General features: G+C 36.5%; 1 protein-coding gene across 1 annotated transcript; it reads left to right on the top strand.

Moving 5' to 3' along the window:
* The first annotated feature begins 1,968 nt into the window (after window positions 1–1,968).
* LOC149233487 (anamorsin homolog 1) lies at window positions 1,969–5,269 on the top strand. The gene is made up of 8 exons (XM_089379774.1): window positions 1,969–2,337; window positions 2,455–2,598; window positions 2,712–2,866; window positions 3,437–3,556; window positions 3,729–3,924; window positions 4,091–4,227; window positions 4,690–4,764; window positions 4,876–5,269. Exons 2-8 carry the CDS (start codon window positions 2,463–2,465, stop codon window positions 4,912–4,914), a joined length of 858 nt encoding a protein of 285 aa, XP_089235900.1. The 5' UTR covers window positions 1,969–2,337; window positions 2,455–2,462; the 3' UTR covers window positions 4,915–5,269.
* The last annotated feature ends 6,103 nt before the right edge of the window (window positions 5,270–11,372 follow it).

Below are 11,372 nucleotides of genomic sequence, written 5' to 3'. Positions count from 1 at the left end.
ATCCCTGTTCTTATTTGCATGCAGATTGTATTCCCTGACAAGGTTCTTATGAAAATTTGAATCGCTTCTGGACCGTCTGGCTCTGTCCCTCCAGGCGCTGTTTGCCCTTTCAATCGTTTGATGCCGCCCCTCGTTGGATCGGTGGGAGGCAGAGGATCTGTACCCATACGTAGGCTCTTCTTTTGTTTTTTGGCCAGATCGGTTAGATCCGGGCCAGATCTGCTGTCTTTGTGGACAGGGGAGAGCGGATCTGTACCATGCAGCCCCCCTTTCTTTCCTCCGACAGCAGATTCGATGGGTATGCCTGCAGATCCAAAAACCGCTGCCGTCCAGTTCATGCATCTGACATAGTCGGTTAAACCCCGATCTATATGATTGCTCTTCAAATCTGGCGGATCTGTGGTGATTCTAGAGTTAGAGGGCTTGATACCTCCTATCTGCAAAGATCTAGCTATCTCTGCCTCCGCGTATCCACTTCCTCCGTCACCATCCATCAAGGATTTATGCCCATGGAAACCTTGATACCTGTCTTGAAAAACCTTCTTCATGATGCTCACCTTGCAGATCGTGATGCGCTTGATGAGATCGTTGGAATCAGGGTGAGTGGAGGCGCATACCCAGTTCTCAGCATCGCTGGCCCATACGCAGGCCTCGCCACCGCTCAGCATGCTGAGATTAAGCCTGTGCCGCGGCGTTTTGTCTCTCCCATCGATCTGCAGCCGCCCCTTCAGATCTGTCGCTTGCTGCCTGTAGTCTTCGGTCGACCAGGTAAACACGGGCATCAGGCTTCCATCCAGTTCTGTGGCCGCTCGGAGCAGGCCATTCTTGCCCAGGAAACGAAAGCCGAAGGCGTCCATTCGAAACCCTAGATCCGCCGTTTGCTTCAGAGCTCTGAGTCCAATACCTTAACCCCTTCCATATTGTTTTATTATATCAACCACATTAATATTTTTAATATATTTGTACCAATAAATATAAATAATTAAATCATTATATAAGAAACAAATTCAGACAAAACCTTTAGTAAAAATTACCTTATATACTAATTTAATATTTGATTTCATTAACCTCTTAACTTTAAATTGCTATTATTTAAATTATTAATAACTTTAAAATATTATTATTAATATTTTAAATAATAGTATAATATCTTCCCAATAGTATTTAAATAAAAAACCTAATTTGCTTTGCTTTACTTTTATGTTCTTACCTTTTTATTATTATATTTTATTACTTCTCGCCTAAGTTATCAATTCTGCTTTACTTTTATATTCTTGCCTTTTTATGTTCTTGCTTTACTTTTATTTTTTTGATGTGATAGGTATATGGCCATGATTATGGCCTATGTCGATGGAATGTCTACAAAAGTAATGGAATTATTTTAATTCTACTTTAATTTCATTTTCTTTTCATGTGATAGGTATATGGCATGATTATGGCCTATGTCGATGGAATGTCTACAAAAGTACTGGAATTATTTTATAGCAGTTTCAATTATGTCATATGTTCAATGAAATGTTTACGCAAGCAATGCCTTCCCACTACTCGCCAACTCCATTGGCTTGCCAAGATGATGAAGGCGTTCACCCAAAGGTTCAAATAAATGCAACAGTTTTCACCTAGATAAACACATAGTGTATGGTTGCTTCTGTTGGAGTCGTCTAATGAGGTGGAGGAATTGCTTGGACGATAAAAAATTATTGGAATCTGGGCAAATTTTAAAAAAAAAATCCTGTAGAGGGCAGTCTTTGAATCATGTTTTTGATGGTGAAAATAAATTTAGCACCATCAAAAACGTCTAAAACACCTAAAATTTTGAATTTTAACAACTATAATTTAAATTTACAAAAATCTTTGTATGATCGAAATTTCCATAACTTTCCGAGCAACTCCTCCACCCGTTAGACTACCCGGCTTCGGAAGTTTACTGTATTATGTAATGTGAGAGATGATTAGGATAAGGAAAGGCACCTAAGTGGACCACAACACTCACGCTGCTTGCGACACCCTTACCACGGGTTGCCATGCCCCGGCCCCAACTCCAACACGTTCTGCTCTTCCTACACGCTGGCAAACCACCGTTAAGACTGGCGAACTACCGTCTCGTGTCGGTCTCAACGGCATACTCCACAGTTTCAAATCAAAAAGTGAAGGGAATAACCGCCCCCCTGCCACTGTATATTAGTTGCAGTGCCACGTGGAAACACGTCAGCAGCAAGAGCAGTTATAGTTCAGATGCTGATTATGGTACACAAAGCGTGGGAAGCATGTGCCACCTACTACAGTCTACAAGTTGCTAATATAATACTTGCCTTTGCAAGCTCCTGAAAATTCATGGTGATGGTTAAAACCCGTCTAGGTTGTTCCCATTTCATGGGGATAAGCCATTGTTGATGTTATTCTGGTTTAAATATAGAGAGAGCTCATTCTTTCGCACTGCATTGTTTTAAGCAGGAAGGATAATGGAGGCAACAGTGTTGTTAGTGACAGATTCAATTACCCTGTCAGGCAAGGTGGTCGCATGGGCCATCGAGACATTCAAGGAAAAGGCTGACAGGGGCAACAATCTGAGTGTTCTAACTCAGGCAGATTCGCTAGGTTGACTTCTTTATCCTCATCATTGAATCACCTGCAAACATTTTGCATGAGTTATTGTTCATGCACTCTTAGTTTTTGTATATTTTGATTTCTCTTGTCTTCTTGTTTTGTAGAGTGGAAATCCCATTTCAGTTCCTCGTCGCTGGATGTGGTAGCTTTCCTCTCGGAGAAATGTGAATTTCATAAGCAGAACTGGGTGGTGGAATTGGCAACAATCCTAAAACCAGGGGGTGTTGTATTCATACAGACCCTGGTCTCCAGGGAAGATGTAAGCAACTGCACACAACAATTTCACTAATGAATGATTGTCATTTTATATTAAAAAAGTGTAGATCAGGACTTATGGCCACAGCTATGGATAAAATTTTGATCCCAGAACGACATTCCTTAGGCAAAAAGTTTGCATTCAGCTCCTTTCATTGGTTGATTTTGACCTGACAAAGTTCAGGGCTTATACATAACCCTGTGTCTATTAAGCACCTATATTATATTGTTTTGGTAGCAAAAGAGGATAGTCGTGCCCTAGTGGGGGTATACATGAACTGCTTACAAATTTTTTATCATCCCAGTTCATCTGCTCATGATTTTCAAGATTTTGCTTAGAGCAGGGTGAACAATAAAAACTCATTATTTGAGAATCCAGATTTTCACAATTCTTCATAATTATGGAATATTTTCTGGATCTAAGATTTAAGAGTTCTCCATTAAAACTCATTAACTTGCCCCTTACATGATCCAAAGAAAGGGTAAGAAATTCATGAACTGGCATATTACCCCCTTTTTCCCTTTCATTTTTAAATTATTTTATTTCAGGTATGCTCATGACTATTTTTAACAGGGAATAACAAAGATTCATACCGGCTTGGAGCATAGTCTTTTGCTAGCAGGCCTTGTGAGACCAGAGGTTGTTGCTCCTGTGGAAGGACTAGGCTCATCGGATGGCTTTGAGCTATTTGCGGTATGCTGGGTAGTCTATCTCATTTATGAGTTTAGTTTTTCCTGTTATTAAGACAAACATTGGAACAGTTAGATCCAGAATATCCTTGCATGATTTTGGGTCCATTTGGAATATGTGATAGTTATTGGCACATCTTTGACAGTTGTTCCCTTTTATGCATTCCCATTTGCAGTTGAGAGCACAAAAGCCCACTTGGGAAACTGGATCATCGTTTTCCCTCAAAAATAAAGCTGTGCAGAAACAAGAGCGTTTGCCTAAATCTGATCCGTTGGGCGTAAAGCTAGAAATGAATGATGATTTGGAGGATCTGATAGATGAAGAAAGCCTTCTTTCTGAAGAGGACTTGAAAAGACCTTCATTGCCCTCTGGTTAGTAACGGGGGCTGGTGGCTGTTAATGTTGGTCTGCAGTTTATCCATTGGAAAGGAATATATATGATAGAATCCTCTTCAATAACGTTACAAACTTGATTGGCTTGGTCACTTTTCCCATCTATTCTTTCAATTCATAGTTTGTATTTTGTTTGGTTGTGCAGCCAATGACTGTGAAGTTAGTACGAAAAGAAAAGCCTGCAAAAATTGTACCTGTGGCCGAGCTGAGTTGGAAGAGAAACAGACGAAGTTGGGCCTGACTGCAGAACAGTTGAATAACCCACAATCTGCATGTGGAAATGTATGCTGGTTCTTTTTAATCTTTTGCTCTTATTTCATTTCTTTCTTGGGAAGAAGTATTTGCAAATTGCCATCCCTATTTTGTGGAGAAAGGTTGCCAATTTATATAACCTTTTTACCATTATGGTATTTCTAGTTTGTGCTTTTAGTTATTGTTTACAAGTATAATTGTTCCTGTATAAAAGAACTGAATGCTGCGTTGATATCTGTTAAACTCATGATTGAACAAACTTCCTTTAGGTCTCTCTCTTAATATACACAGCTGTGTTTTTCAATCAAAACTTGAGTTTCCATCTCCATCTTTGAAGGAGAATCTCAGCTGCTAGGATCTGCAGCGTATAATATAATACAATTGCCCTATTCTATATTCCAAACTGTGAACATGGTCACATACTGTAGGAATCAAAATGTAATATAATCTTTGCTCATTTTTCTGATATAATGGATGTTTTGATTTTGTTAGTGTGGACTCGGGGATGCATTCAGGTGCAGTAGTTGCCCCTACAAAGGACTATCTCCTTTCAAACTTGGGGAAAAGGTTATATACCACATAAATATTGTTTTCCATCTATTGCGCCTTCTATTTTTAACAAGTTTGTTCTGACATATCAATTCCTCCATTTGACTAAAATGCTTTTACAAATTGCAGGTATCTCTTCCTGCCACACTCTTGACTGCTGATATGTGAGCAAAGTAGGGCTTTGAAGAGTTAACAATTAGTCATAAAACCTCAGTCATTCCGTGCCATCCAAGTGATGGGTTGCTTACCTTTAAGCATTTCTAATGTAATTTCCCTTCAGGACATTGAGTGCTTAAATTAAGCATTGGTGCAGCCTTATTTCTAGGTATAAATTATAATATAGTGTATGAGAATCACAACTATTGCTGGTGTTATTAGGACTGTTAGTGTTACCTATCTACTTTTGTATCTGTTATATATGACATGTGAAATGATGAATCTGGCCAGGGAAGGAATGTTTATAGCATCCCAACATTGCTTCCTTGAAGGAAATGAATAAAGTACTTCATATTTTTTTATCAAATTCAGGATAAGTATTCAGGATAAGTTTGATTTGCTTGGTCAGCTTTTTTCTTATGCTGATTTTTCAATTACAACAGTCACCTAAGGGCTATTGTATTAACTATACGCACGAATTGTTAAGAAGTAATCGACCTAATTGAAGACATTCCCAACCATTCATTTGGGCAAATCTTTCACGACCATTCATTTGGGGAAAGCTCTCAAAATGATGATTAATTGGTTTCCAGATCGGTTTTCTTTTGCCTTCCATTTGGTTGAAGTTGAATAGAATCACAAATTGACTCTCCCTGCCCTAAATGTGAATTGTATCCCATGATATCTTTCTTGCAGAGAGACCTTTAAGGACTGTAGCTTTTACAAATGAAGTTAGACCGGATTTGTTCTTTTGATCTGTTTATTTTCCATTTCTAGAAAGAGAATACATCTTATATTACTCTGCAAAATAAGTAGATTGCATCATGTGTCATGAGGGAGGACCTGGAGACTGCTTCATTTTGCCTCTTCCCCAGCATGGGTGTTAACACCCTTGTTCAGTGTATAGGGTCATTTTACACCAAATGCATTTCATCGGTTACCCTTATGGGTTTGACTAAACTTGTCTAGGCTTCCAGCCTCTTAACCGGGTTGAACTTTGTTTAGGCTTCCCAACGTTTTGGTCAGGTTGAAAATCCTAAATCCTTTTGTTACGGATGACTCTAGTTTCTATGTTCTGCTGCTCATCTTTCTCAAATTTATTAGTAAGGTTATCATTTTGCTCTTACAAAGCATAACCTATCTTCTCAAATTTATTAGTAGGGTTATCATTTTGGTTATACAAAGCATAACCAATCTTCTCAAATTTATTATTAGTAGGGTTATCATTTTGGTTATACAAAGCATAACCAATCTTCTCAAATTTATTAGTAGGGGTAGGGTTATCATTTTGGTCTTACAAAGCATAACCAAAGGCATAATAAGCAATGCATTAGTTTTGTTTTAAAACTTTTCAATATTAATAAGCAATCCTTTTAGATTGAAAAGTTGATTATCGTAATTTAGTCAATTGACAAATTAATCATTTTAGTAATTGAAAATTATGTGAAAAGATTTAGAAAATGCAAGTTAATGATCAGATAATTATATTAAAAATAGAAACTTCAGAATTACATAGAAGGAAATTGTTAGTAATTGCAGAAAATTATGTAAAAATTATTAATTTATATTAAAAGAAAAGTATGCAATGTTAAATTAATTTCCTCACCTTTTTTAAATGAAATTTCAAGCCAACTTTGTATTAAATAAAAAGTACACCATTAGAATGTATTTTTACAACATTTGATTTGGTGGCTTATATGTTATGTAATCAAATCACAAAATAGAAGAAGAAATAAATCAATGACTTCAAAATAAGCCTCTTCGAGGGGGCAACTTTATTTTACATCACATATGTGAAAAATTCTTGGATGATTCAAATGACAAGACTTCCTTTGTATATATAGGAGTCTAACGGGTTACAATATAATTAGAGCCTACATAACAATATTAATGTAATAGTGGACTTGTATGAAGCACAACAATAACAATATGGGGGCTACACTAACAATAACAATAAGGGGGCTACAGTTGTATTATAGGGACTTAACATGCTCCTCTCCTTCAAAAAAAGTGTTGTCTTCAACGGTTGAGTAGTTATTGATGCTTTTGTGTAAAATTATCATCCTCCCATGTGAAATCTTCAGCGGGTAAGTTCTCTTTCACTTAATGAGAGACACTGAAACCAATTGATTCCATAGATGTCGGGTTCTTGTTTCTGTGACTGCTTTAGGATCCAATATGATTTTTCCTTCCTTGTCAAGTTTTGGCAATATTGTTTGAACTGTGAACTTGTCATTGATAACCTTCTTTAAGCATGAAACATGGAAAACTAGGTGTACTCAGGAAGATGTAGGAAGCTCCAATTTGTATGCCATAGTACCAATATTTTGCAACACCTTGTAAGAACCATAATACTTGGGTGATAATTTATTATCCTTCTTAGCATGGTTGAGGGGCATATGTTTGTATGGTTGTAGCCGTAAAAATACCCAGTCACCTACATCAAAACTTCTTTCACTATGATGTTGATCTGCCTATTGTTTCATTTGATCTTGCGCTAGAGTGAGGTTACCCATTAAGAGTTGGAGAACTTGTTGTTGATTCTCGATGTGATCTTCCATTACTTAACCTTATAATTTTTTCTTAAAGATGATGTGATGGACGGTGGATGATATCCATAAAGTGCCATAAATGGGGTCATTTTTGATGTAGTATGGAAGTAAGTGTTATGCCATCATTCAGCCAGAGGTAACCACTTGACCCATTATGTTTGTTTATCATATACAAAGCAACAAAGATATCCTTCTAAACATTTGTTCACTATCTTTGTTTTCCGTCAAATTGAGGATGATAAGATGATGTATGAGCTAATTGCATACCAAGACAAGAAAATAATTTCGTCCAAAAATTTCCGGTAAGAATGGGATCTTTGTCACTTATAATAATCTTTGTGTTTCCATGTAGCTTTTGAATTGTTTCCATAAATGTAGTAACAATTGTAGTTCTTTTAAAAGGATGGGATAATGCACAAAAGTGCGCATACTTGGTAAGTATATCAACTACCACCATGATGAAACTCTTTCCTTCGGACTTGGGCAAGCCTGTGATAAAATCCATTGAGACTTCCTCCCAACATTGACTTGGAATTACTAAAGGTTGTAACAGACCTAGGCTCTTAATTGTCTCAATTTTATTTTGTTGACAAACCAAACATTCTGCCACAAACTTTTGAATATTAGATTTAAGGCCATCCCAAAAAAATTCCTTCTCGACCTTGTGGTATGTTTTTAAACATCTTGAGTGCCCTCCTAAAGGAGAGGTGTATGAGTCCAAAGAATTTTTTGTTTGAGTTGAGAATTCTTACATAGATACATGCGATCTTTGTACCATAATGAGTCATTTTTCTAGATAAATGTATAAGATGTACTAGGATCTTGCTGCAACTTTTGAATGAATGTCCATAACTCTTCATCATTTTTCCATTCCACCCTTGCTTCAATTGTCTAGTCAGGTTGGATAATAGAAATGGCATAGAGGAATGCTTCCACATCCTCATCCCTTCTTGAGAGTGTATCTGCAACAACATTTTGCTTCCCTTTTTTGTAGATGATTTCAAAGTCATAACCCAACATCTTTGTGACCCATTTTTGCTGCTCTTTTGAAGATAACCTTTGTTCCAAAAAGTATTTAAGACTATCATGATCTATTTTTTCCTTGAAGTGTTTTCCCATTAGTAAGGGTGTCATTTGCTTAAGGGCATGTAGTATTGCCAACATTTCCTTCTCATAAATAGGTTTGTGTAAATACTTTCCCTTGATTGGACGACTTTCAAAAGAAATTGGTCTTCCTTCTTGCATTAAAACAACACCAATTCCATTTCTTGAGGCATCACATTCTACCATAAAGGTTTTTGTGAAGTCTCGAGTAGATAAAACTAGAGCTTGACACATTGCCTCTTTAAGATGTTCAAAGGAATTAGTTGTTTCCAGAGTCCAAAAAAATGCATCTTTCTTTAGTGATATTGTTAGAGGCGCTGCTATTTTCCCATAATTCTTAACAAACTTGCGATAATACTCTGCCAACCTGAGAAATCCTGGAAGATGCTTTAGGGTTGGAGGGATTTTCCATTCCTTAATGCCTTTAATTTTGGTTAGGATCTACCTTAACACCCTCATGAGATGCAATATGACCCAGATATTCCACCTCATGTGCCCCAAAGAAACATTTGGAGGTTTTTGCATACAACTGTTTCTCCTCCAATAGTTTGAGCATCCTATCAACATGTTGAATATGATCCTTTCATGACTTGTTGTAGATTAGTATATCATCAAAAAATACTAACACAAATATTCTAAAGAAGGGTTTGAAAATGGAATTCATCAAACCTTGAAATGTGGAAGGTGCATTAGTAAGGCCAAAAGACATTACCAATAATTCATAATGACTTTCATGAGTTCTAATTGTTATTTTTAAAATTTCGTCAGTCTTCATTCTAATTTGATGATATCCTGAACGAAGATCCAACTTGGTGAATTAAATTTCTCCATGTAATTCATCCAACAATTCATCAATGACATGAATGAGAAATTTATCTTTAATAGTGAGTTTGTTCCCTATAATTTGAACACATATGTCATGCTCCATCCTTCTTGTGTACTAATAATACTAGAGCAGAGAAAGAACTTTGGCTAGGTTGAATTATACCCGCCTCTAGCATTTATGCAACCATATGTTCAATTTCACTCTTTTGGGCATAGGGATATCTGTAAGGTTTGATTTTTGGAGGAATGCTTCTTGGAATCAAGTGAATAACATGATCATGATCATGAATAGGTGGGAGGCCTTTAGGAGTCTCAAATACCTTGGAATGATTGTCCAAGATTTTTTGGAGATATGGAGAAATAGATGATTTCGATGTTTGAACATCTAGCGAGCATAATTGTGCAATTATGCCTCGCTCTTTCATCAAAAGCTTTGTCACATGAATATAGATGATTATCTTCCCCGGTTTCCCTACGATGCCCCTTAATTCAATTTTCTTTCCTTCACAGGAAAATTTCAAGAAAAGTTCTTAAAAATTAAAACCTATCGTCCCTAAAGATTGAAACCATTGGAATCCTAATACAACATCAACAAGTCCCTTTGGAATGGAAAGCATTGAACAATTCAATACATCCCCATGGTTATATTTATATTATGACACTTCCCTGAGCAATTTATATTTACTCCATTTGCAACCATCACTTGACACTCTGATGCTAGATATAGAAAGCAATTCAATTCCTTGGCTATCTTACAATGCATAAAATTATAGGTACTACCAAAATCGATCAACACTATTACCTTTTTGTTCTTCATATATCCTTCTATATTGAGAGTTTTAGGAGTGGTAATTCTTGCCAATGCATTGCAACATATGGTTGGATTCATTTCTTCTTTTTCTGGAGTTGGTTCCTGGTGTATATCCTCTTCTTTTAATGTTTCTTATTCCTTTTCTTCCTCATCTTCACAATCTACATAAAATAATTTGTCCTTAGCACACTTATGACCCTTAGTGTATTTGCTATCACAACTATAACAAATCCCTTTTGCTATTTTTTTCTCCAGTTGTTGTGGTGTCAACCTTGTAGGTTGTGGGAGGCTAGGAGCAACAACACTTCCATCTTTATAGTTATGAGTGGTAAACTTCCTTGTTGCCATAATTTTGCTTTCAACTTTTCTTGCCACCTTGAATGCCTTCTCCAATGAATTAGGCTCCCAAAGGCGAACCTCATGCTAAATGTTATCTTTTAAAGTACCTATGAAGACATCAATCCTATGCTCCTTTGGAATATCATTTACCTTGATATTCAATATTTGGAAGTCCTCAATGTGCTCCATCGTTGAACCATTTTGTTTTAGATTTATGATGATAAATAAGGTATTTCTCTTTGTATCTTTATAATGTGCTACCAATTCTTCCATAAAAATTGTCCAAGTGACAAATGATTTATGAGAATAAAGCCATCGATACCACGCAAATTGATTTAGTTCTAAATATAAAGATGCAATGTGTACCTTTTGTGTGTGTGACACATAATGTAGATCAAATATGTTATGCTCTTGACCTGCGAGTAATTCCAGAATATCAGAAATGCGAAAAAATATAACCCAAAGCACATAATAAAATGAGAAAAACAACAAGTTTTTATTATTCAAAAATAGATTCAATGTTCACTTGCCTCTTTAAGGGGGCAACCTCCAGCAGAGAAGAGATCGATTACATTAAGACTCAATGATCTTTCCCTTACGAACTATGACTATTTGTAGCTAAATGACCTCCAACAACCTAACGACTAGTGGTCCTTTGCATAACATGGGTTAACCACTTTATTTATTAAGTATGTCCCGTTTGCAACTAACTGTGGTCCCTTTCTTAAATGCTGGTTAACCACTTACAATTATTAATACGAGACTTATTAACTCTCTAACTAAATATGCCTATGACTTAGCTCATTGGGATTATTACATAAATAAAGGGGTTAGGGTTG

This window comes from Pinus tabuliformis, chromosome J (assembly GCF_031772625.1).
Source record: "Pinus tabuliformis cultivar Carrire ecotype Pingquan chromosome J, CPIR1, whole genome shotgun sequence".
Lineage (NCBI taxonomy): Eukaryota > Viridiplantae > Streptophyta > Pinopsida > Pinales > Pinaceae > Pinus > Pinus tabuliformis.
Note: the sequence above shows the minus strand (reverse complement) of the source record. Positions and strands in the feature narration are given on the sequence as shown.